General features: G+C 38.1%; 2 protein-coding genes across 3 annotated transcripts; one reads left to right on the top strand and one right to left on the bottom strand.

The window, feature by feature from the left end:
- Positions 1-325: 325 nt before the first annotated feature.
- Positions 326-4,293, bottom strand: FAAP24 (FA core complex associated protein 24). Of its 2 annotated transcripts, none has more exons than XM_030457983.1 (5): positions 4,248-4,293; positions 3,214-3,365; positions 2,481-2,620; positions 2,057-2,209; positions 326-1,469 (listed from the first exon to the last, which is right to left on the bottom strand). In XM_030457983.1, exons 2-5 carry the CDS (start codon positions 3,323-3,325, stop codon positions 1,227-1,229), a joined length of 648 nt encoding a protein of 215 aa, XP_030313843.1. In that variant the 5' UTR covers positions 3,326-3,365; positions 4,248-4,293; the 3' UTR covers positions 326-1,226. The 2 variants fall into 2 exon arrangements, with proteins under 2 accessions (XP_030313843.1, XP_030313842.1); XM_030457982.1 differs by lacking the exon at positions 4,248-4,293 and adding an exon at positions 3,895-3,986.
- CEP89 (centrosomal protein 89) lies at positions 4,256-27,417 on the top strand. Its single transcript, XM_030457981.1, has 19 exons — positions 4,256-4,374; positions 6,508-6,614; positions 7,881-8,036; positions 8,183-8,381; positions 8,889-8,997; positions 10,027-10,055; positions 10,988-11,042; positions 12,371-12,589; positions 12,984-13,126; positions 13,525-13,575; positions 14,300-14,383; positions 15,078-15,181; positions 17,047-17,162; positions 17,440-17,620; positions 18,068-18,235; positions 18,828-18,969; positions 21,183-21,272; positions 23,308-23,477; positions 26,745-27,417. Exons 1-19 carry the CDS (start codon positions 4,336-4,338, stop codon positions 26,980-26,982), a joined length of 2,400 nt encoding a protein of 799 aa, XP_030313841.1. The 5' UTR covers positions 4,256-4,335; the 3' UTR covers positions 26,983-27,417.

Below are 27,417 nucleotides of genomic sequence, written 5' to 3'. Positions count from 1 at the left end.
CCTAAAAATAAAAGTTTGCAACATATAAATAGTTCAGCCTATAACGCTATTGGTATTATTACTACTTTAATTAAACTTTATTTAATTCACTAATCAGATGGCCATTTGCAGTGGTAAAAAGGAGCTTGTCTTGCAACATCAGTAGCCACATACCTTTATATGCAAAATCCAGTTACCATAACAAAGTGACAAAGTCTGAGAGAGGGAATAAAATTTAAACAGATTTATAAACCAGCTTAAGCATTTTCTAATTGTAAGAAACTAGTATCTTGTTCTACAAATTGATACTTTTCATTAAATACTTATGCCTAAAGTATAGGTGTATTTTCATCCCACGAAAGGAATCAGTATAAATAAAAAGTCTGTAAGCTGACCACACAAACCAGTGGATAAGATTGGTTACAGAGGTACCAAGGTTCTATTTTCTTATCTCTTTAGTTTACAAAAGGAAGCTGAAAATCCTGCTCAGTTGCCTTCCTGATGAGACCCAAAACTCACACAGAATGAAAGAAGCTTTTCTCCTAACTCCTTAATGGGTACATAAGCCAAAAGGCAGGTTTACTCTTAGTAAATGGGGTAGGATTATAATTTGAAATAGAACTAAAAGTACAATTGACACTCAATGTCAAAATATATTGCAATTGATAATTATTATCTCAGCCTACATTCAAAAGCACAATACGAACTAATCAAGATTCTGGATATTACATGGAAAGGAATAAATTTGATAACGCTCTGTGAACAGAAGAAGAAACCAGAGAAGTTAGTGTAAAACCAAGGCTGTATTCCAGTAGAACTTTCCAAAAGAATTCCAAAAAGTTTTAAGTCAAAGATATTACTATAAAGCAACATATGCTGACTTTTTAAAAGCACATTAACTCACATTTCCAGTAACTAAGATAACACCACCCATAAAAATCTCTGGAAGACAAAAATAAGCATGCAAATTGCATTTCCATTTTTTCTCGTGGATGCTGAAGATGACAGCTTTCTGGGGTTTATGCAAAACAATTGAAAAACACCTTACAGCCCCTCCTTTCAAGGCAATTTTCACAGCTCAATTTATGTGAGCAGAACACCTGTAAAAAAGCAGCCGCAGAGTAGTATCTAGACAACTAGCCAATATCCTCCAGTTGATACAATTACAGAAATAACCTTAATATGTGATTATTAAAACAAAAAAATTATAATTCACAATTAAAAAATAAACAGAAGGTCTCTGGATGTCAGGAACATAAAAAAGTGTGAATTTGTTGTGCTACCGTTTGCCCAACTACTTGCTCAAGCTCGTTGACAGATGCATTACAAAGTCGGTGGATGCTTCCAAACTGCTGCAGTAAAAGCAGAGCTTTTGTTTTCCCAACTCCTGGAATTTGTTGCACCGTCCGAAACACTGCCGGTTCTGCCAGCTGAGAACACTTTTGACGAAGGAAAGGGTTTCTGCTGGGATCCTTACTTTGTTCTCGGACCTAAAGCAAAACAAAGACATAACTGAAACCGAGTGCCCTCTGCTGGAGCGCTGCTTTGGGGGTTTTTAAATCGTTTTTTTTATCTCAAGAGTTCAATGCAAGCACTAGGAAGTTTTAGAAACAAGCTCCCTCCTTAAGCGTGCTCTCTTACTAAGGGTTTTGATGCAGATCCACAAAGTCTCATGAGGAAAACAACAGTTTCTTAATACCAGCCACAGGATAAAGAGAAACAACATAAGAACACAATTTGCCAAGCCTGGGACAAAAAGCAAAATCTCACGTTGGTTTGGATAGAGAACTCTGGTGAGGATTGCCTAATGCTATCCAGTGGCACCTCAGTGCAACATCTTATTGAAATATCCAGTATCATATCCCTCAACATTTTGATTTGTTCCCAAATGATCCCTCTTTCTTCTCTTCCCTTTCCTGTTGCTGGGTATTTATTCCTTACATTCAAACAACAAAATATATTGTGTACTTTAAGATCCGAGGTGTTCTTTCTGAAATGAGTAATGATTGTTGGAAAACAAGTAATTTCTCGTGTCCTGTAACTACCAAATATTTATTCACTCACACAGAAAACTTACTAGTTGAGCAATAAGTTGAGAAGCTTCTCCTTTATTTGCTACGGGAAGCAACACCATTCCAAGTTCTAGCACAACAAGCTTTTGTACTGCTAAGAAGTACTGATCACTTATTTGGGTTTTCTCTACAATTACAATTGCACCAAGACTGCTGGCCTGTATTGAAAGGAAAATAGAAGAAAAGACTTTGTTAATGAGAAGCTGATGCAATGCAACAGAGAACACTTCTGTCAAATATCAGCTGCCTGGAAGCAAATCAAAGGAACAACACAGGTTGCAGCAACAGTACTGAGGTTTAATGTAGCATTATTACACACTCTTCAGTTTTCAGGTGGAAGTTTGGCCCCACTAAAATAACATAAGAATGCTTTCAGAAGCCTAGAATAAAGAAATACCAATTCAAAACTTCTCTTTATGTAGTACTTACATTTCTAAATCGAACTAATCTTCGTTTGAATTCATCCCCTGCAACCAAATCTGCTTCAGAGATATATAAAATGCAAGTTCTGCTTGAGATATGAAAATCCACAAGTCCTAAGCCATCTTCAAAGATGAGTTTAATTTTCCCTTGAGGTGATATTGGTAAAAGAAAAAATGCAGTCGTTAAAAATCTGCTTATAACTACTTCACAGCACAACTTTCCTAATATGTGAATAAAATATAAATAAAAGCAAAATGGGCAAATGCAATCCAAGGTAGTTTTTTTGTTTGATGCCTTTAGTAGTTGCAGTTAATATCACTTCCAAATTACAGATTTGAAAGTATTACAGTTTCTCAGTAAACTGTGAACTTCAAAAAAACATCACATGCTATTCTGAAAGGATCATCACCTTAATTTACTTTGAGATGACAGCACAGTCATGGTACCCATGTAAATTCAAGGCACTTTAGTGAAAATGCATATTCACAATAGACCCACTGCTGTGGGTCCCCAGAAGACCTTCTGTACAGTGCTCAGAAACTGCAAATATGATAGAACTGATCACACAGATACATGATAGACAAGAATTTCTAGCCTGCTAAAAAAGGCTGTACCACAAATACAGGGCCAGTCAGGCACAGAGTTAAGCACATTCCAGCCAACTTCAGCAATACCAGGTGATGGAGGGGAACGCTCTTTGCCTAAATTATTTTTCCTCTTCCCATTTGTCTGTGGTTACCTTGCAGACTTTGGGCTATCTCTGACCCCCTCCACTTCTCATTTCCAATCACGTGCCCATAAGGGACAGCGATGGATCCTGCTGTCACAGGAACGTTTGCTTTCGTTGTCATCTGAGCTCCTTTCAATCTTTACTTCAGTAGCAGCCACACCCTGGAAAGAAATGTGGAAGAGGTACTAACACACTTTATAAAGCTGTTCCAAGCTTAATTTTATAATTAAAAGTTATGTTATGCTCTTATTATGAGAGACACCAGCTCCTCCCCAGAGGTATTTTTCAGTTATGTTAACACACCAAAATCAGTAAGCAACACTGTTTTACTTGCACAGAGGCTGCCGGCCAGCAAGTTCCACTCCCAACCTCGCCAGGCAATCTGAAGAACACCTCACTTCAGACAGATGGGTGGCGAACAAAAAGACACCGCCTTTTCTATGCCTTCATCCCCCCTTGCTGGGATCAAGTCTGCTCCAACTACAAAGCTGACTCCAGGGGCATCTCCAGCCCTCAGAAGTCACCAGACAGATTACTGAAGGCAGCTGCGGGCAGAGATCCCTCTCAGGTTCGCCAGCCCGACGCGGTGCTGACTCTGTGGGGAACGGGAGACTTCGAGGGAGGAAAAGAAACAAACCAGAGCCACCGCGAACACCACCACACTGAGCCACAACCAGAGCCAGCCCTCACCACGAATCCGCTCTGACTGGAGCGGGAATCGGCCCCCCGGGCAGGCACCAGCCCCGCGCTGCCCCTGCCGGACCGGGCCGGACCGAGCCCCCGGGCTCCCGCTCTCCCCCTCAGGACACAGCGCGCTCTCCCCCACCCTTCCCGCCCAAACCGCCCTCCCTGCAGCACGCGCCTGTCTGACAGCGCCGGCCGCGAATAGGAAGCGAGAGCTGTGCGGCCCGTGAGCCAATGAGGAGGCGGGAGGGGGCGGGACTCGCCGCTGGTAGGTTGCTAAGGCCGGAGGGTGGGGTGAGTAAGGCGCGTGCTGATTGGGGGAGAGTAAACCCGCAGCGAATCAGCCGCGCCGTTACTACCAGGCGGGTCGCGAAGGGCGAGCGTCCCCGGGGGCGGCGAAAAGAGTTGCGAGTCGGTGGAGCGGAGTCCGTCCCGTGTCCGGTCCCGATGGCGTTTGTGTTCCGGAGAGCCCGGAAGGGCCCCTTCGTGAGTATCGCCCTCCTCACCCGCGGGCAGGTCGCCGTCCCCCTGGGGCTGGGCCTGCGGGGGGCGGGACGAGCGGAGGCCCTCGGCGGAGGAGGCTGCGGCCGGCGGTTGGCGGCGGTGACTGTCGAGTGATTTGACTGAAGCGAGAAACGGGGAGAAAAATAAATCCTGAGCAAAAGAAGGTGTCCTGAGGACGGGCGCGGGGGTGCTGCAGCTCTCCTGGCAGGCCTGCCGTCTCCTCTCGATAAACAGCTGGGTTCGGCGGGGCGGGCGGGTGGGTGTTCCCGGCGCCATTCCCCTCAGGGAGGCCTCTGGGTGCTGGCGGGGGGGATGTGCGAGGGGATGGTGGAGGCAGACGGTCACTGCCCTGGAGTGAAGTGATGAAAGAGTTCATAGCGAGACCTTAGGGCAGCCAAGGGCTGTAGGACGGTATCACTGATCATGGCTTCCAGTGTCCGAAGAGGGCCCACAGGAGAGCTGGTGAGGGTCTGTTTAGGATAGGGAGTCCTAGGGTCTGCCTAGGGAGGGTCAGGTAGTGATGGGACCGAGGGGGAATGGATTCAAACTAGAAGAGGGAAGATTTACATTAGATGTTAGGAAGAAGTTCTTCGCCATGAGGGTGGTGAGACACTGGAACAGGTTCCCCAGAGAGGTTGTAAAAGCCCCATCCCTGGAAGTTTTTAAGGCCAGACTGGACAGGGCTCTGAGCAACCTCATATAGTGGGAGGTGTCCCTGCCCATGGCAGGGGGGTTGGAACTGGATGAGCTTAAACGTCCCTTCCAACCCTGAAAATTCTGTGATTCTGTGACTGTCAGCAGTAGTGCTGTGTTAACCTTTTAGAATACTCTTAAGTAAGTGAAGTGTTTTTAGTATTAGAATGAGAATAAAATGTTTATCTGTTGTCTTACCTCTCCTGTGGGGTGACAGCAAGCATCTTTTTACCTCTGTTTTCCCTGGTAGTTGGAATAAGGCATCTGTAGTCTTTGGTAAATAAAATGGTGCACGCCAGGCTGACTGCCAGCATTAGGGAGCAGTGCATTTGCCAGATGAGACCGACTAAAAAGTCTTTCTAGTGCATCACTGAGTTATTTGATGTGCAGAAACATTTCCCGGTTTACCTGTCCCTTATCCTGTTGAAGACGACCTAAGGAATAATTGCAAAAAACAGACATATGTATCTGTAGCAGAGATTTAAGTCTGTTCCCCATAAAAAAGCAACATCTGTCAGAAGGTCATGGACTTTATCGTGACATGGTGTTTTGTGATCCCTAGAGAGCATCAGAGGTAATGGCATTGAGCAAGAGCATTGACAAGAGGCAATGGGCACAACTTTAAACACATAAAATTAAACTTAAATTATTGATAGTGATACTGTACATTGTGAAGGTGGTCTAACACAAACAGATTACCCAGGGAGGTTGTGGAGTCTCAACCCCTGGAGATACTCAAAACCCAAGTGGAGAGAATCCCAGGCAACCCTCTCTAGTTGCCCCTGCTGGGACCAGAAAACCTCCAGAGCTCCCTTCTAACATCAACCTTTATGTGATTCCATTCAAAGTTCTCTGTGGGGAACTCTGCTCCTAGTTTTTCTGAGCTGGAGTTTAATGTTATCTTGTAAGCTTTGCTGTCAAAAATCCAGGAGGATTTAGTTATTCAGGCTGAACATCTGACTGCAAGACTTGCTCAGTGATATTTTTTTCTTCTACCTTGTACTGCTGTGACAGCATTACTTCTGACTGACAGGATCTTTCTACAAGAAAGGGACAAATATTGTTATTCTGAAACAGGTTTCAAGTATTTTGAAAAATTGATTTCTAGTACTATATATATATATACAAGAAAAAATACTTGAGTAAGTTAAAATTCTGATTTTGCAGATGGTATAGTGGGTGGAGAGCCTACATTCATGAGTCTCATGTACATTATGTTTCTAACCTTCATTAGCAGCTGTTCATACATGTTAAGTGTTAAACTCAACCATTTCAAGTCTTCTGTTTACATAAACTGCATGTAATTTTTCTTCCCTTTTATATTATTTTGCATTGTTACTTTTGTGCATGTTCAACTCTGTGGTTTTTTTCATTGTGATACTTAAAAGTCATTGTCAACTAATTTTATTTTAAATTGTTTAGAAACACATAGCTCATGGCCTGGTCCCTGCTGCTACCATAGCTCCTAAACCTGCAGTTCCCCGCACCCCTCCCCCTCGTAGTCCAAACCCTTCTCCAGAAAGGCCCAGGTATGTTTTGAGTTTGTTTTTTTTTTTTTTTAATTATTTATTTCATCAACTGCAATACCATACTAGAAAAGCATGATTTGAAGAATTGCATGTCCTTGCTGCAGTATTTACATAAATCTTTCTGAAAACTTCCCCATTTTCTGAATTTTAAAGATACCTGTTTTTCTCCCACACCTAAGTGTGTTAAATAATTAGGAAAATCACTGTTATGAATATATAACTTATTATAAATCTGAGTCAGTGAAGACAAATAGACTATTAAACGTTAGGGTCATTTTTAATTTGGCTGCTCACACAGACTGTAGGACTGTAGCAGTACTGGTACTGAGACTCAGGACATTTAAACTCATTAGAGAAGCATTAGTTAAACATTACTAACATGCCATTTTATTGCATATTGAAAAAAAAAAGTAGGGACTCAGGAAACTGACATGTAAAACCATGATCAGATTTTAATTAGCTTCAGAGGCAAGTTACATTAAGAGAAAAGACATTTCATTTTCATTTATAGTTTCTTAGTTTTTTTTTTAAATGTTTTCTCTGTGTTTAGTTCCAATTCCAATTGTTTTCCGTGGTCTTTCTAATGTCTCCAACATTCCAGCTTAATCCTAGTTAATTTCTTCATCCTTTTTGAATTCCAACTGTTGCAATTCCTCTTTCAGTCCTCACAGTTTCTTTCCTTTTACCTTTGTTCCTACTTGTTTTTTCCTCTTTATCTTACCTTTCTCTGTACTCTGCAGCATCCCACAAACAGGCATTTTTCTACCTCCTCCTGCTTGCCCTTGTTTGCAGTATGCCAGCATTTATAAAGAATTACAGAATCATAACTAAAAGGTTCAGAATAGGGAATAATGGAAACTAGAAGACAAAAGAGCAGAACACGGACCATTTTTTCAACACAATGCCAGGTAGCATTGTTATGGCTATGTTTAAGTGTATGTTAAGTACTGTAAATTATCTGTGTCAGTTTTAGAAATATAACTCAGTCTATTCCATGGTTTTCATGCCTGTAATTTGGGAAGGCAAATAGGTATTGTACTTTACTCTTAGACAGCTGCATTGCAATAGCTTGCCTGGTTTTGTCCTTTGCCTTGGGAGCTTACAGTTGATAACCAGTCCCTTAGTGCTTTCAGTGGTGTTTATGCCTGTTAATTGTGAACCTTTTGCTTTGCTTAAATAGTGAAGGCATTTTGCAGTGGAAAAAAAAATGCAGGCCAAAGAGAAAACACGAGTATTGTTTTACTTCTTTATTCTGTTTTCTTCCAGGTCTGCTCTAGCAGCTGCCATCCTTACAACAACTCTGACAGGGCGCACTGTTGCTATTCCTCAGCCTCAGCTGCGATCCCTGTCTGAAAGTGATTCCACCTGTGTGGAAAGAGAATGCTTTGAACCATATGCAACAGTGACAGAGCTCAGCATGGGGTAATGGGCACTTTCTCTTTTGGTATTTTGTTGGCTGTTTGGACTCCTATATATTCTAAGACTGATGGTCCTACTTTACTAGGGTTTATATTTTTTGGAAGAGTAAGCAACACTGAAATGGCCTTTACACTGCTTTCTGCTTGCAGGCCCAACTGGAAATTTGATGGTAGTGACAGATCTGTACAGTCCCTGGAAATATCAGGCAATGATTGTGATGATGAGAACATGGAGACTTATTTCTCAGATGCTGATAAAGAGGCAGAATCCAGCTGTCACAGTAATGAGAAAAGGAGAGGAAGCTTTAGTAACAATGCTATTTATGCTGTTCCATGCAAAAATACAAAGGTAGGATTTTCAGATCTATTAATTCCTTAATTGTGTCTTAATATATTCATACAGATATTTACCTTTTAAGGCTTTTTATGCTCTTACTCTTTAGACATTTATGCAATTTTTATTTCACATGCTTCTCTTTGCAGTTCATTTACTCCTACACGAGTTAGGTTTGTTTGTTGATTCTCACAGATTCTGCATCTCCAATTATTGAAATAGTTTTCTTATTAGGAAAACTCTGGTATTGTGTATAATTAGTATGCATAATTTAGTCTTCCAAAATGTCTGATATTTCATGTTACACAGTTGATTTGTTAAAAGCACTAGGAACTTCACTTCTACAAATGGTGAAAGCTTAGGCATCAACTCAGTGTTGTGCTAATGAGCCTCTGTACCTATATAGAGAGGCCTGGAGATTCAGAATAACACAAAATAGATCACCTTGTCTTGAAGGCTGGTGGATTTTTCTGTGCTATAAGTGTTACCATGATTTAGATGGTGGTGTCTGTTTTTACACAGGAAGAGTGTCTACCATCTCCCAGTGCTAATGCTGACAAGAAAGAGGAGGTGCCTTCTCATGAAAATGAGTCTCAGGTGCTGGTGGATAAGTCAAATGTGCAAATGGAAGGTAAATATCCTTTAGTCATAATGCTGTACCTTTGATACCATGGGGTAAAATAACTTAATAAAATTTTATCTGGTAATAAATATTCCCTTTTTTAATATTAAAAAAAAAAAGGGCAGTGAAAGAAATGCTACTAAATATTTAACCATTTCTAGGAGCTGCAGAAAATAAAGTCTGTGTAATGAAGGAAGATTGGTCTGTAATCACTGTATAACTGAAACTCCCCAATATCCACTATCAGCAAGCATCAAAAAAGAGGGGGAAAAGGAACCCAAAAAACCCCAGTTTTGTGAACTCTATTTTGTCTAATACAGTCATTTTCTACTAGGTATCTGTTGATACATGTATCAGAATTAATCCAGTTTTTACTCTGGAAACTATTGGAATGTCACTGTGCTCCAAAATTATTCCACTATTCCAGATCTGCAAAATGCAGTTTTTCCAGAGGACAGCAGCATTCTGAGGTGTTAAATAGGAAGCAAAAAGTAGAACTGAGTCAGTTATAAAAAAATATATTTTTTTTCCACAAGTTTTCTTCATGTTGGATCCTAGTGTTTCAAATGGAGCTGTTTGATAAACTTGTAGAGAACAAGATCCAGGCAGAACGGGTTGCTTTGATAAAACCATTTGAGAAATAGATGCATTAAACTGAAAAGAATAAATTATATAAGCTGTTTCTAATCCCTGTTTACATAGCAAGTGCTGCAGATCTTGGAAGCTGTAAAATTTACTCTTGCCTTGCTCTGAGATGCAGAAGGATTCAAGCCCAGTAAAATCAATGAAAATATTTCATTTGTCCTTTACTTGAATTTTCCATAGCCATGTCTGTGCAGTGTGAGGTCAAGTAAGGTCTCACATCAGTATCCCCATACACCATTAAAGAGATACTGGCAAGTCAGGGATCTAACCTGGGGGTCTGGGAGGACTTTGTTACATTTATTTGCAGTGTACTCCCATATCCATATGAGCCCTTATAAATTATGTCCTTACTTTTGGTTTTAATTGACTGAAAGATCTGTTTTTCTTTAACAGAAGACCAACATCTTGGCTTGAATTTAAAGGTAAGACTTAATATGAATGTTAATTTGTGATGCAGCTTGGAAAAAAGGGTGTTATAAAGAGCTGATAATTTACAGTTACTTAAGAGAAAATTAATTTATTGCCATTAAGGAAACTTTTTCTTTTGGACTACAAGAATGGCTAATCATTCCTTTTGAAAACACCACCATATAGGTAAAACAGGCCATTATAGAAGTTTGGGTTATTTTGCTTTTTAATACATCTGTTGTTCCTCATGCAAAAGAAGAACTAAGAATGGGAGACATTGTGTTATAGGAAGAGATAATTCTTAACCATAATTTTCAGATTCTGAGCCTGGCTTTATCAGGTATTTATCTGGTGTTCCAGTCTGACCCATCTGAATGCTTTCACAAGTTTGAAAAAGAATAACCAGAAGTTTAGTTTCTCAGCTCAACTTGCTGGAATATTATTTATAAAAAATGGTCACTTCCATTGTTAAAATCACTTTTTTTCTTCAAGGCCTTGACCAGATATATTTTCTTTTGAAATAATTTCTGAATTTTGGCTCATTTAGTCATCAGTGTCTTAGTTTGTTAAATTACATGGCGTCATATCCTTATAGAACTTCACTGCTGTTTCATAAAAACGAGGAGGAGGTTTGTGTATCAATCATGTTCATCTCAAGTAAATACATTAGTATAAAATCGGCATATAGTTCTTTCCTGATGAAAACCTTCTGGAAATGTAAAAATATGTATACTTTTTTTTTTCCACCAGTGAAAGGACAACAAAGTTCAGGATAGGTAAATGACAAATTGTATATTGTCAGTAGTGAATTCATCCTTATTTTTTTTTAATATTAAAGAACTGTTTCACAAGTTCTCTTTCTTAAGTTTTCCAACATTGATACTGTTCAGAGTACTTCAGAAAGGTTAAAAATGTTAAAGCAAATTGTCTCTTTTTTGTCTGCTAGGAAGAAAAATCATTAGTGGAAAACCTAATATGTGAGAAACCTCCACCATCCCCAGGTACTTCTGATTTTTCTGTGACTTTACTATACACCTTCACTTTAATAATATGCATATATATATATACATAAAAAGACATTTTTCTGCTTGCATTCTATAAGCCTAATTTTGTTGGGGTGAGAGGGAAAGTATTTCTTTTTTACAGAAGATGAGAAAGTGATGAAATGTGTATGTATAGAAACAGTAGTTCCATACTTTTTATATTAAGTGTTTTAGACTTGTTTTTATTTTCCAAACTGAAGCAAACAGTTGTGAAAAATCTAATGAAATAAAGTCATACTGGAACTCTCCAACCCCTGAAATTTGATCTGGACTACAGGATGACACCATTATTAAGTATCCTATTGCAACTGAGATGGTTGGACATGAAGTTATGTGAGATACCTGGTCTACCTTCAGATAGTGCCTTATTTGCATTTATTGCATCCACTTAACAATTCCAGGCACAGCACCTTTTAACTTTGTGTGTTGCATGGGGGGGTATGTGCCTATCATGAGTTCATGGGGTTTTTTGTATAAGTCTGTGCTATCAAGCATCTTAGGCCTTCTCACAGGAAGTTAACAGTGACCATAAGTGCCTGAAATATGACTGAACATATGAAGCTGATTTGTGTCATCTATAACAGAGATAACTTTGTATTTCAAAACCTATTATTTGGTTTTATAAATATCCTCAAGAGCTGTTCTGTACTAAGTTATATTCACACCTGTATGCAATTAGATTATACTGGATCTTGAAGGTCTGAGGGTAAGGGTAACATCTCAAGTTTCATTTTAATAAGTAAGCTGCTGAGCCCATGCACATGAAAAGAAAAATTTGCAGGTGTGAGCCAGTATTAGCAATGCTAACATAGCCAAGATTTTGCAGATGATCTAAACTTTATTTTTGTAGCAACTGTTAAGTAACTTCTATTCAGTAACAGGTCATTGAAGCCTGTTCTGGGGGCAGGAGAGTAAAGTTTTCATTACATTGGTGATTAAAATATAAACTAAAGTACACTTTGCTTACTGCAGTGGATATTTCAGTCTCACATTTCTGGTTGCCTGCGCTAGGAAGAGAGATGTGCTGCACTTGCCCTTTAAGGAAGGAATGTTTTCAGTGTTTCAGAGAAAAAATAGGAACTTGCTGTCACTCCACTATCTAGCACTCTTTCTATATCCACTTTTCTCAGTCTCTCTGGCTTTATCTTCTGGGAGCCATATGCTGATTTGTATCTTACAAACTATAACTTGCATGTAATGCTAATATTGGGAAAAATTGTTTATAATTTGCTAAAACTCAATGGTATCTGAATTCCATCTAAATACACTGTAATGTGGCATTCCAGATGTGTCTACTCGGGCAAGGCAAGCATGGGAAAACATGACTAAGGAAAAGCTCAGAGAACTTAAACAAGAAAACTGGTCTCTGAACAAGGCATACCAGGCTATGGTCCAACAGTTGGAGGGAACAAAACAGCAACTGGAACAACAGCAATTAAAGATGAAGAGACTAGAACAAGAAAACAGACAACTTAAAGAAGCTGCAGAGAAGTCACAAAGAGAAGGTAGGAGAAACATTCTGTGAATATAAGCTATTCATAGTTACCTTGTTTGATTTTTTTTTCTAATTTCTTTAAACCTGTTCCTGCAGTAGTAAGTTTCATTAGTTTGAGCATTAGTTTGAGCAAGCATCCATGCAGAAGTATTTTCTAAATAGTATTTTCTACATTTGTAGAAATTTTGTCAAGGAATACTTATATAAGCTTGAAAATTGCTTGGTTGTTTGAAATATAATGATTTTCTTATAGTAATTTTTCATGGGACTGTTCTGTTACATTATATTGAGAGAACTTCTCTTCTGGTTCTAGCTAATTGATATTTTTTTCCTTACAATTAACAAATTATTGAGAGCATTTCTTGAATTTTGATTGAACTTTCTTATTGGATTTGTTTTAATAGAGGAAGCTGCAGAATTACTTTCTCTCAGACAACAAGCACAAGAACTGGTAGATGAAAATGATGCTTTGAAACTGACAGTCCATCGTTTAAATGTAGAATTAAGTCGTTACCAAACTAAATTCAGGCCCTTGTTCCAAGAAGAGGTGAGAATTTTTGCTATAAAGGCAGTCTGTACTGAAATGTTCCATTATCCTTTCACTGCTGAGTTTTTGAAGACTCTTTTCTCCAGATCTGCCACAAAGTCTACAGGTAGCATAGGCTTTTTGTGGAATTTAAAATTAACATTTATCATTAAGTCTAACTTTAAAAAGTTAGACTTTGCTATATTAGCAAGATGCTGAACTTTGAGTTTTGGGGTTGTTGGGGTTTTTTTGCTTGTTGGTTGGTTTTGTTTTGTTTTTTTGGGTGTACTACATATGCAACACATGCAATTAGAAACATCATCTTGTTTGGGGTAACCATTTTAACTGCAATGAACACTGGTTGGTGGTTCAAAAAATCAGGAAATAATTTCTGTATCTTTTAAAAAAATCTACTTTAGCATCAAAAACTGGGAAGTTTACCCATGAAAGGACCAGCGCCACCATGGCTGGTAAGTAATCTTCTGCTATGGTTATTTTTAAGATGATACTGTAAGAAAATATATTTAGTGATTCTGATGGCAGAAATGGTCATAGGTCCACTAGTACTCTATGAACCTCTGGCAAGTAAAAGGCAAATAGTCTCTGGAACTGAATGTATTTGTAACATGTACCATTTCTCCTTGCTCTACTAATCAGATCTTAAATTTTCCTTCCTCATTGTTGTTCAGAACTGTACAGAAATAGCAAAGTCCTCCTTCTGCTCTGTCTTTCTAGCTATAATACCCAAGAATCACATACACATGTATTTAGTATTAAAGATGCAGATTTCAGAGTGTAACAATTCCCTTCCCTGAATCTCGGCTAGGTTTGGTTATCAGCAACTGCATCCATTGTAGTGTTCAGTGGGGTTTTGTATTGATTTGCAGCCACATTTTGCTGGGTTACATTTATGGCTCAGTAACAGCAGCTTGTCAGCAAAGTGTGCAGGTGCAGCATCCAGCCTTGTCCTTGCCAAAGCTTCCTCCTAAAGCAGCACCATTAAGTGCTTCTGCAGCAACATTTTGCATATGGTGGTCTGAATAGCTCCTGCACTTTTGTCTGCAAAGCTTATATGAAAACCTTAAATAGCTTTTAAAACTAGCAATATATAGCAGGAGAAGTAGTAAAAATATTGCTGATATTATGGTTTGCAGTTGAATTACATGGGTTTGGGGTTTTGTTTTTTTTCTGAAGTTGGATATGAAGTATTTGTCACCTCTCCTCTTGGCATATGAAGACAGAATAAGAGAAAAGGAAGAGATAAATCTTGAACATGAGGCAAGTTGCCATTTAAAGTTGCTATTTTAAGTTTCTACACTAAAGCAGAAATAAATCTACTGAAATTTTTAAAAGGGACTTGTGAAAGCTGTTTTCTGCCTAAAATTAAAAGTGACTTGGTTTTATTTCTGCATGCATAGATAGTTCTGTGCTAGCTTATCCTACTTGGCTTGCTTGTACATGTTCTGATGTAGAAGCTGGCACTAAAGTGATGGATGGATGGATGGATTGTGCTCTTTGAATAAAGTAAACCATAAACACAGTCAGTGGTAGAAAGAATTTACTGTGGTCATTTAGAATAGGGATGCAGTGCCATGTATAGCTGCTCTTCTGCTTACAGGCCGTAGATTTTATGGTAGAAGGATATTTACTTCTAGTTATTTAGGAATTATATTATTTATTTATGGTATTATGGAACAGCTATTCTCTTTAAGGTATGTGCTTAATGCAAACAACTCTTGGCAAAAATGTGACACAACTCAAATATCTCTATTTTTAAACAAATATTACTACATTAATGAAGCAATTGTGAAGTATGCACATGTGAAATAAAATGAAGAGTGAGCAGTGAGATAATATGCTGTTAACATAAGAATTAGAAGGACCCAGGCATGTATAAACATTTTTGTTGATGTAAAAATTAAAAGAAAATACTTACCTTAAAGAACTTTATGTGGAATCCTTTGTCTTCCAGGAGGATATGAAGAATTTTAAAGTACGAGTTGAAGAGTTAGTGAAGGAGAATGAAGACCTGCATGAGCAATTAAATAAAAGTAACCTGATTACTACCACAGAATGGCAAGTTACATTCATAGAAATTAATTACAATCTTCTCATTATTTTGCTTGTTGCATGCAAACTTAAGATTAAATATTTTAAGGAAAAAAAATCTGTCCCACTCAAGCAAGATTAAATTTTGCTGAAGAGTTAATAAGGTGACAATAATGTCTTGTTTGAACAATGCTGATATGCAATGCCTGAAATAATTTTAGAGCAAAGATAAGATAGTGAATATGCAGTTTTGCACCTGAAGCCCATGTAATTCTTCCCCAAACCTTGCAGATTACATACTTAACTTCACACTTATATTAATAGTAGGAATGTGCCAGTTATATCAGAATTAATTTTGTCCCTCTCTAGATGTACACTCAATAGTATGCATTTTTATCTAAGTAAGGTCATACATGAGCAAAGTACATAGACTTTTTTGTTTTATAGTTGTGTTAGTTACTGCCATGAGAAATCCTTGATACATATTATTTTGCTACATGCTTGTGTTTAATGTGGTATCATCTGACACTTGTACTGTATTTCTGCTTGCATTCTGGCTAGTACTTTTTAACTCTTTAAGCTATTATTAGAACAGCAAATAGTTTCTTATGCTTTTATTAACATTAGAAAGTCTGGCATTGGTTTTCTTGAAAGCAGAATCACAGAATCACAGAATCCTAGGGGTTGGAAGGGACCTCGAAAGATCATCTAGTCCAACCCCCCCTGCCAGAGCAGGGCCACCTAGAGCACTTCGCATAGGAACGTGTCCAGACGGGCTTTGAATGTCTCCAGTGAAGGAGACTCCACGACCCCCCTGGGCAGCCTGTTCCAGGGCTCTGTCACCCTTACAGGAAAAAAATTTTTTCGAATATTCAACTTGAACCTCCTATGCTCCAATTTACACCCATTACCCCTTGTCCTATCACTGGTCATCACTGAGAAAAGCCTAACTCCATCTCCCTGACACTCACCCCTTACATATTTGAAAACATTGATGAGGTCACCCCTCAGTCTCCTTTTCTCCAAACTAAAGAGACCCAGCTCCCTCAGCCTTTCCTCATAAGGGAGATGTTCCACTCCCAGGTATTTAAGTTCTCTGCTTAGGATAGTTCAGTTTAAACACACACCTTGTTTACAGGACTATAAAGCACTGACAGTCTTTTTACAGACCAAAGCCAAGTAGATCCAAATCCTATCCAAGAATTTATTGCATGTTTTGAAAACAAATTTGGGAGTTGGGAGTGCTCCACAAATAGAAGGCCCTGGGGGATCCTATCACTGCATGTAAATTTATGTAAATAAAGTGAGGCTGCAAAGACAGCCAGGTGCTTCTCAGAGGTGGCAGGACAAGAGGTGATGAGCACAAACTGAAACTCAGGAGGTTCCCTGTGAACATAAACAATTTTGCACTGTGAGCACTGCAACAAGCTGTGGACAAGCAACAAGCTGGAGGTCATGGAATCTCCATCCCTAGAGATTCTCAAAAGATGTCAGGACATGGTCCTGGGCAGCTGTCTCTAGGTGACCATGCTGGAGGAGGGGAACTGGACGAGATGACCTTTAGAGGTCCCTGCCAACCTCAGCCATTCAGTGATGCTATGATTCAAATTCACACATGCAGATTTTTCCTTCTTTCTGTGGGGATTTTTTTCTTTAGCGAGTCAAATATTTCAAACACTATTGATAGTAATTTAGATATCAAGGGTTATGAATTCATGTCTCTAAAAAGCTTACCTTGGGTTCTGACATTACTTTTAACGAGGGTGTTTGATTTGCTTATTACTCAAATATGATTTTGTAGATTCACACTCTTGGAATTCAGTTCAGTTTCTTCTTTGGACATAAGTTAATATTCCAATTATATTTTATTTCAAAGCTATCTGTCATTTCAGGCAACAGCTGCAAACTCAGGCCAAGCTGGTCTTGGAAGAAAACAGATTGTTGATCCAGCAGCTCGAAATTCAACAAGCTAAGGCAAAAGACAGTCACAGACAACATGTTCAAGAAGGTAAAGTGCTTGAGTTGCTAGCCCTGAAAAGCTCTTACAGCTCTGAAAAGAAGCAGTCTTGAAGCTGTCACTTTTCCAAAACAAACTGCTTGAGATGGGAAAAAAAAATAATCCAAACTGTTAAAATACAAACGAAAATGACAAATCCCCTGTTACATAATGCTATGAGCAAACAGGAATGAACATATTACCGACTTAGCTGGAGTTTCACAGGGTGATTAAATTAGTTTTGCTGTACTCAAGTTTCATATTGTTTGTTGTTTTTTCCTCCCAAAAGCTTCAAAATTGACCAAACAGATACTGATCTTAGAAGATAAGAAGCGGAGTCAGGAAGAAGAGATAGCAGAGTACCAGAAGCAGCTAGAAGCTTTGTGTTCTACTTGTGAAGAGCTGAAAGCCAAACTGGGTAGCAGAATAGCACCAGAGGAGCACCTTGCTTTAGTGAATGATTTGAAAAGGTATGAGTTCACACGTGGTGCACAGAGAAACAATTCTACAAAGCATTCACTTCAACAGATCTGCACACGCAACACTCTGTAGGTAGGAGGCAAGTGGAAACTTAACACTGGTAACTGGTAACTACCAAGGTACAAAGGAAGGTAAACAAATATTTTTAAAATACTGTCTCACTTTTTGTAAAGAATTCGAATTACAGAAGGAAATCCCAGCTCTAGAGAGGTTGGCAGAAGTGTTTCAACCATACTGTACATACTGTTAAGTGTACCCTTTTTAAATACTGGGAGAGGAGGCATTAAAACCACACTTATTGTCAAACCTATTTCTATCAACACTGTACATAAAATGTTCTTATTCTTTGTTCCCATTTTTGGGATAATATCTGAAGGATCCTGAAATTGCTGAATTTTTATTGAAGTGTGCTTGTTCTATGCTGTTGTTTTTTGCAGCCATTTACAAGAGGAGCAGGAGAAAAAGCACTCTGAGATAGAGGATCTAATGGGAAAAATAGCATCATTGCAAGCTGAAAACAAGAAACTACTTTTAGAGAAAAAGAACTTCATGGCTGAAAACAAAATCCTGGAAACTAAGATGAAAATGACACAGGAGACCAACAGGTCATATCACATTCTCATTTTCTTACGTAGAAATACCTTATTTCTAAAAGTAATAGCAGATATATCTCTAAAAATATTGTCTGACATCCCACAGTGTGTAGTTTCTACATATTGCAGAAAAAAAACATTTTCTAAACACATCTGTGTCCAATTGGAAGGCCTGGTTGTAAACTTTGCTAAGCTTTGTGTTTTTTCATTTGTGCTTTTCAATGTCTACATACAAATTAAGAATATATTTAATGCTAGTAGCTGCCTAAAGCAATTCAGCATTTGTGTACTCAGCTGAATAATCAGGTGTTACATTATTTGCAGACCTTACAATACTTTTAAAAGTGACATTCTTGTCATATTTCTTATTAAGTATGAGCTTGTAGCCATTGCAAACTTTTTCGAATTGACATTACTGTTGTTACAATGTACTATAAAGCAGAACAGCTTCCAAAAGTGGAAAATGCTACTTTTAACATTGCAAATATTTGGAGCAAATGCATGTTTAACAGTATATTTGACTGACAAAGTATTGTACAAGTTCTTTTTATAGCTCTGTTAATTTGCAATCTGAAGATTTTCCTTGTTCCATTAATTTTTATAGGAAATTAAAGAAGAATATGGGTCTTTTGACAGTGCAGTTGCAGGAAGCAATGGAAGAAGAACTTGCAGCCCAGCACTATCTAGCCAACCTTATTGGTTTGGTAGAGAAGATAGCTCAGGAACGTAATCATCTTTTTGTTTGGGTAATTACCTTTAAATAATTAATATTGCTTTATTGATATTTCACACAATTATCATCCTACTGGCACATCTTATTGTTATTTTGTATTATCAAAAAAGTAAGCTATAATTTCAGTGTAAGGATTTAGCTGTTAAAGTAGATTTTTGTAAATAGGACAGGAGAGCAAAAGATGATTTTCTAGAAGAGTGGTTGGAACAATTCCCCTAATTTCTAGAGACAGCATAATTAAGCCTTACCTCACTCCAGCATTAGGGTGGTGTATATCATGGTAAAAATACTTTGATTAGCTTCAATTGTTGAAGCTACATGTTTTGAAAAGTAGCACGCAATCATAGATTTTTAATACTTGTTTCTGAATCTAAAAGTAAACCATTACTCTTGAAGTGATCTGTGGAAGCATATGCACATTATTGCTCTTTTTTTGGTAAGCAGTCTTTCTGGCAGGCTGGTTGACAGTTTTGGAATAATTTAGGTTTAGTGGACACATCAGGAACGGAAGTTCTGGGCTTTGTACTCTTTCCTTTACCTGATGCTGGACACAATTTCAATTCTACATGCTGGTGTATTGCTGTCTTCAAATTGGTTCTGGAAACCATTTCACAAAACTTTGTTAAAATAGAGCTGCTTCTGCTTCAGTTGTTTAATTAGTAGGTAAAGGTTGTCATTAGTGTTGGTGAAAAGATGTTATAATGGTTAATTCCCAATTCTAGAAGAGTAACTGCAGTGACCCAACTCCAAACTGTGCACTGCAAACTGTACCGTAGCACTGTCAGACAAGGCACAACAAATGTCTCCTGTTGGAGACTGGTTTTTATCTCTCAATCTACTTCCAAATATTCAGCATACTGCATTAGAAATGCCACAGAGATCCAGAATTACCTCTAAGTACAAGGTGCCATTTGCCTTAATAATACCCTAGTAGATTTTCAGAATACTTTTATCCATAAAAGCCTGTTTCCATTAAGTTTTTCTGCACACACAAGAAGCTAAGAGTAGGTCTGTGGAAGACAGCTCAAAATGCAGTCAAATATGGCCTTTCTTTAGGTATAAACTGATCCAACAATGAGAAGCCAGTCCTGTCATGCTAAACAGAATTTCTCTCACTTTTAGATCACATTCTCTTGTGTATGTCTAAAATGATGATACATACCTACACACATACTTGTCCTTCCTTATTTGGCTTAGATACTAGACAGTGCAGTGGTGGTTTTGTTTGTTTATGAATTCATTGTCTTTGGGCAGACGGCAAAGAAACTCTGAGACAAACTTTTCTACTGGAATAGTCTAGTATGAGTAAAACCTTTAAATACCCAGTTTACTTTGCTGCCTGGGAGAGCTGAATGAGAATAACCTGTTCCTACTTCTAATTACTAAACTTAAAACTTACCTTGGCAGAAAGTTAGACTGCAGGTACCTTGTAGTCAAGTAATCGGGTAAAACTGTCTGATGGGAAGGCCTAGAAAGCAAAACAAAAATTAATTAGAGCCAGACCTTTATGATTATGCAGAGCCACTACTGAGCATGATGTATCATTAAATGTCTATTATCATTCACATCAGTTCAGCCTTGAGTAATGTCAGGATTATTTACTCATTGAAGTACTCCTATTACCTATGCATGTTTAATCCAGTAGAATGGTAGCACAGAAAGGGTACAGCACTTAAGAAATTAACCTTCATTCTTCCTGTATGAGGATTTTAAAAAGTAATTTATAGTAACCACATCTCCACAAAAATAAAGGTACTGGTTCCAGAAACAGCCTGATGATAAATCCTGTAAAACAGCAACAACAAAAAAGCCACATGTCAGATTCCTTGCTTGAACCCCCACCTATTTCAAGGGCTTTTTAGAGATCAGACTGCTGAATCTGACCCAGAAGGAAAGTCTCGTGCATACAAATGGGATCCCTACATGTAGGTACAGAGATACACCTGCAGAAAAATAAACAGAACTGGTTTGGTTTACAGTACCAGTAGCTGCAATGAGAGCAAAGCTGTTTCAAGGCATCATTTTGTCAGTGTGATAGTATTAGCAGTCAGTTGACAAATTTTTAATTAGCCATTATTAGAATAATTTTCAGGATTCTTTTTCCATCTTGCTCTTCACACTATTGTAGCTCAAAACTGAATAGCTTTGTCTTCCTCTTTGTGTGTATTTTGCCTGCCTTGCCTATAGTAACAATTACACTGAGTCATCTCTACTGTATGTTCACAGAGCAAATGTTTAGAAAATGAGAATAATGGTGTTCTCAACAAAATAGCAGAAAGTTGTCTGCACTTAGGAAAAATGGAAGAAAAGGTTAAGGTAAGCAATGTTTCTAAGCTAAATATTATGTTAAATGTTTTGGGTTTTTTAATGAGAAAAACTGGTTGTTAATCTGTGCCAGTGTTTTCACTGATCCACAAGAAGAACATGATGAAGCCAGTTTTTTGCTGTTAAATCTACTTCTTTAATTCTGTGCCATTTTATCATTTAACCTGAGCTCATACATAATGTCTTTTATCATGGGGGAGCCATTCATCTTCATGCAACTCTATTTCATGGCAGTAAAAGGGACAGCTAACACAGGGAAACCCATCTCCTGTATGAAATATTTTAGTCAAAGATCTAGCTCAAATCTTGTGAAGCCAATCCAAGATTTTAGGCCTATGACTGTGAAAATTGAATTACAGTAAATCTCTGGTAACAGATTCTGTGCTCCAGTTCATCATTGGGCACCTTTTCCTCACCTTGGTGCAGGAGTAATTCATGTTTAAATTAGATACACTGTCAAAAAGAAGCCAGATGGCAACAAGTTTTTTCATGGATTCTGAATCTCTTAATTGATGACAATTTTGTCAGTCACAAGGTTTTAGGAGAAACACCTGGACACCCCAGCATCTCCCACTGTAACTCCATTTCTATTCATGAAACTTTACCAAACAGGCTGGCTTTCATTTTTTGCCCTCTTGCTACATATTGCACTTTGAGCACAAACTTGCTCCTTGTGAAGGTGTGGCCTCACCAGTGTCTATACAGGAGACATTTCAACTTTCATCAGTTTTACTTTATATGTGCAAAATAGGAAGTTCTGTTTACATAATGCTAAGATTATTTTTTGTTTGTCAAAGTAATGTACAAACACAACTCTCATACTTTTGGACACAGTTTTATCTCCTGTATAAACAGCTTATTTGCTTAATTAATTGATTTTTTCCAAGTGTTTATGTGCCACGATCAGTCTGCAAATAAGGAATCTTATTTACTGTGGCACATAATATCACAACTGCACCTGACATTTTTTTCATTTTGTTGGCTTTTGCACTTAAGCTTCTACATTTTATCTATATCCTTTTCACAGACTAAATACTGGTTTTAAGAAACAGAAACAAACCAGGTATCTACTGTTTGTGAGGAAATACTTTTTCTGTTAATACCACAATACTGTCAGACAAGACATTCTTTCATTAAACTTCTGAATATATAAGGCTGTCACTCTTAATCTCTCATATCCAATTTTACTTGCAAAGTTACAGTTATAAACATTGTCCTTGTCTACTTAAAAAGGGACCTCACCCTCCCCCAGTATGACTTTTTAAGTAGTTCTGAACACAACTATTATCTTAATTACCAGGTGACAACTGGTAATGTTCCATAGCACCCAGTAAACATTTAATCAGGGTTCTCATTATTATGGGAGTGGGGCTATTCTGTCAGGATCAGAATTATAAAACCTTTTAGAGAGACAGACAATTTTCATCAGATGGGACTTTGACTTTATAGAGACAGTCAGACAATTTTCATCAGATGGAACTTTGGTCTCTTTTGGAATTTTACTGGTGAAGGATAGGAGGGTTCCTCCAAAAGGCATACTCAAACTTTCTGCTTTTGTTCAGATGAAGATAAAAACCTTAGATTTCACACCTTAGATAAAACTTCCTGTTAGCAAGACAAATAAGTGTTTTCAGAATTTCACTAAATAGTTTGCAGTTTTATTAAAGGAGGTGCTTCCAACTCTGTTCTACAGCCTACGTCAAAGATTGCATTTTGCAGATACTGTAACAGTTGAAGCATTCTATTTGTAATCATGAGGAAAAAAAATACTGGGTAGTACCTGTTGTTTTCATCCAGAGCAGCAGCATGTAGAAATGTGTAACACAAGCCTTTTTTTTTTTTTTTTTATGTAGGTCATGTACCTACATAATTTAATGTGGAAGTTCAGAAGTTTATACAAACATTATTTCTTGGTTTTGAGATCAGACCAATGTATTTGGTTATTACCAATACTGCTTTTGGTGGTAGTGAGCTGTCCTTATTTCTCCTATAATTGATTTTCTCCTATTATCTTTACCCCTTGCAGGGGTATAAAAAGAAAGCAGCTGGGAAGCTGGGCAGTATCAGTCACAAAATGATTAAGCAAGAGAAAGAATTTGCTGGTAAGACTGCTCAGTACCAGCAAGAAATAAAGCAGCTCCAGCATCTGCTGCAAGACAAGCAGGAAACCCTGGATGAAGTGCTGGAGCAGAAAAGGTCAGTCAGCCCTGGCAGAGCAACCCAGTGAGATCTGAGGGGTGAAAGGGTGGGGGGCAGCAAATGCACAGAGCTGCAAACTCTTGCTTTGATCAGAGCCTCACGTGGGGTGTTCTGTCTCTCTTTTCTCCCTTGTGTTTTGGCTATTCTGAAAGTGCTGAAATGGTCCTCTGAATTCCATCCCTCCCAGCTCCAAAAAAGACCTTTTGAAAGAGGAATTTGTTCTGGATGACTATTCTTAATATTTCTTGTGAAGAATACCAATCTGACCCTAGTCTTCCATTATTTGGGGGGGTGTTTATAAATCATCAAGATACAGTTTAATTATTGAATGGCATCTTCTACCAATGGCTGAATACCTCCTTCTCCACATCTCTCAACAGTTTTCAGAATAATGAAGAGTTAAAGCAACTTAGTAAATATGCAGGTGATGGTTTCCCTTCTGAATCCACCTTACTGGTCTGTTAATAAGTGATATGGATTGGCTACATGCAGAATAAAACAATGAAAATATAATCTAACTGATTTATAGAGGGTTATGTCTGTCAGTGTTGAAACACCCTTTTCATATAGTCATTTAGAGGTACTTTTGCCCTCCAGTAGTGGAAAGCTACATAGCCCATTATCAGTATACAGCAAAAAATTTTACAGCTGAAGACAGATAACTGAACACTCACTTTGCAAGTCATCTCTGCCACTGGGAAGTAAGAGATTTAGAGATAGTAGAAAAAAAGGGCTTGGTATCAACCCACACAGTTCCTCTTGATTAGACAGTACTATGGTGTGACTAGCTGGTAATTGTACAATGAACATCCCACTAATATCTAACATTTGCATGAGAAAACAGTATTTCAGCTGTTCCAGGAAACAGTTATTTAGGATTTTTGACTGAGTGCAAATTTTACCTTCCTAGAAGCTGTTCTGCAGAGCCTTCTCAATAATTACAGCCTTTGCTAGAGAATATTGGACATTAATAGCAACCTTTTGCCTAAATCAACTGATAAGAAAGTAGTATTATTTTCTGATCTTTAGAATAATTATAATGATACCTGTATTGTTTACAGAGTTATCTCATGAGATGAATCTCATGATAAGAGATAAGAAGAGTAGTACTTCAAGGTATATTTAGCTGCTGCACTTTGGATGTTAAATGCAGGTTTGAAAGCTGTAGTAATGAATGTGCCTACATCTGTCCTCAGAAGGCATGCACAGGCAGTGGAGAGGCAGCTCTCTTACCTGTGTTGTTACAGTGCTTTTTGCCTAAATCCATCTGGAAACAGGACACACACCATGGAGCATCTTGGATGTCACCTGAAAAACAGGTGAACTACATTCTGCCACACTGAAAAGAGTTGCTTATGGCAGCAGTGTATGTACTGTGTGCCAAGCCAGGGGCATCTGCAGTGTGATTCCTTGACAACAACAACCTTTGACTGTTCATGCCAAAGCAAAAAGTCAGTGAGTGCTTTCAGATGCTGCATCTCTGCTCTGTTTAAAAAATAATCCTGCAAGTGGAGTTCAGATACACCATTACCTCTAAAGGCATCTATTTCCTTGCTACTGAAATAATTTTAACCATGTGGGTACTTTAAACACCTGATGTGTTTGAACTGGTTTTTCTAAAACAGATGCAGCTGCCACTGAAATGAACATATGAACTGAAAATGAGCACCCCACTTGTCAGGTGTACTGACAGCATTAAACTGCAGTTCAGACCTCAGTGTTCTTTAGTTTCATCTTCAAGCTTTCTCTGGCTCCACTTCAGACAAGTGTTAACAATGAAATGATTTTGTAAGTCTTTGTTTTAGAACACAGGAGATAAAATAATTGGTAATATTCTTGGCTTGGTAATATTCTGCTCTACAATAAGGATAAACTGGATTACAATCTTGTATATTTATAGCTGAACACAAGAGTGCTGTGTGCACTGCATGCAGACTCCAAACAGAGTGAAGGAACTCCAAACACAGAACAGGAACTTGTCCCTACCAAGACACAGAAGTTCATTTAAAAAAAACAAAACAAGATGCTGAAAATACAAAGGTCAAACAATGCTTGAAACTCATAATGGGCAAGTTCAATCATGGAACGTTGCATCATAATAATAATCATGTCATGTGCCTCATAAACCCCAAAATGAATGCTGAGGATAACAGTAATTGCCTTTGTAAAACAGTTTGAAGCATATACTGAGTAACTGGCAGGATCAGACATTCTTACTACTGGCTTAAGGAGAAATATACTTTGTAAGAACACGCTTGGTGTTTCAAAAAGGAGAGACTGTTTCTCTATAGATCACAGAGGGCTCTGTAAGAAACAGATTATACTTCTAGTATGTACCTTTTCCCAGAAATATAGCCTCACAGCATTTAATCTCATTACATTTGTGTTTTACATTTATTTCTCATTTTTAGAACCTGGTATTCAGCAGAACTTGTGTAAAGGGCTAGTTCTATCAGCTGCTTCAGGTAGTGGCTTGAAATGACTGTTAGAGAAGTCCATAGTATTAAGATTTGTGTGCTCACTTCCTATGCAGCAGCTTTGCTTTCCAGTTCAAATGATCATAGTTTTTTGATTATTTTCCATTTTGATATATGAGTGGAAGCAAGTCAGAGGGAACCCAGGAGCTTGACCTTAATCAGATATAACATTAAAAAATCTGTTGCTGAAATACAGCACCCTATTAAATTATGTTGGCTGCTGTATTTGAGAAACAACCTCTTTTTTTGAGAAAGCATTATTCATTTATGTTTGGGCAAAGAAATTGCCCATGAGGCTGTAACACCTTAAGGACTGTCCTTCACTATCTTCACCTCTCCTCCAAAAAACAAAGTTTACACCACTTCTGTTAACCTCACAGGGAGCATTAGCTAAGCACAACATCTGACTCTTCCATCAGACATTCTGAGCTTGTGAGTGGAGCTGCAGAGCTCCTGGCAGAGGGGCAGTGTGACAAACCTACCTGGTGCAGGGAGCAGAACTGCAGTCAGGGTGGCTCCCAGCTCAGGGGACAATGGCAGTCATGACATTTGGATCTCAGATGCACTGCTCTCCCCTGTGGACATGGGTCTGAATCTTTGTTTTTTTGATCATATCCTCTCTAGCACCATGTTTAATGGGCTTCTTAAAAATAAAAATAAGAGCAAGTTTCAGTCAGGCAATTTCAATTGTTTCAATACAAGCAGTTTCTAATTTCTTCTTCACATACTGTAATTATGTACTGCTGAAAAGTGTTTTTAAAATTAGTATTTTACCTTTTTTTTCTAGGAAAGTGGAAGGGGAAATTGAAATAATTTGGGAATCCACAACCAAAGAAAACAGGAGGTTGAGAGAAGCCCTACATAAATCCCAGGGGAAGAACCATGTGTGGAGTACTGCCACAGTTCATGAGCCACACGTGGATGAAATCTCTCCTAAGGACCTTATTTATGGACATGATTTTAGCTACTGTGATGTGAAACCTTCATCCCCTACTAAAAATGAAATTCAACAAGAATCTCAGTGATAATACAGATGCATCACACATCTCATCCAGGAAGGAGACCTCAGTGCCTGAATTTCACTTTTGCAGCAACACAAAATGTAATATAAGATTTACCCTCTTCAAAATTACTGTGTACTTTAGTGTTGAAGTGACAACATCAGAATTGTCCAGCTGTGCAAGTCTAACCTAACCTATAACTTCGTTTTTTGAAGAAAAGGCTTTTCCTTAAGACAAAAATATGTTACAGCTTTAAATTAATGTAAGAAGACAAACATCCAGTTAACAATATAGTGAACTGGTAAGTGGTGTTCTAGCACAGACACACACCTTGCCAGAAAACAAGTTACCAGCAAGAGAGAATGCCTCCAATATGATAAATAATGTATTTTTTACTATATTCTATTATGTATTTTTTAATTAAAAGGTTGTATTCCAAATCACCAAATAAAATATAGA

The sequence above is a fragment of the Calypte anna genome, chromosome 11 (assembly GCF_003957555.1).
Source record: "Calypte anna isolate BGI_N300 chromosome 11, bCalAnn1_v1.p, whole genome shotgun sequence".
Classification (NCBI taxonomy): Eukaryota; Metazoa; Chordata; class Aves; order Apodiformes; family Trochilidae; genus Calypte; species Calypte anna.
This window is presented reverse-complemented; position numbering and strand designations above follow the sequence as displayed.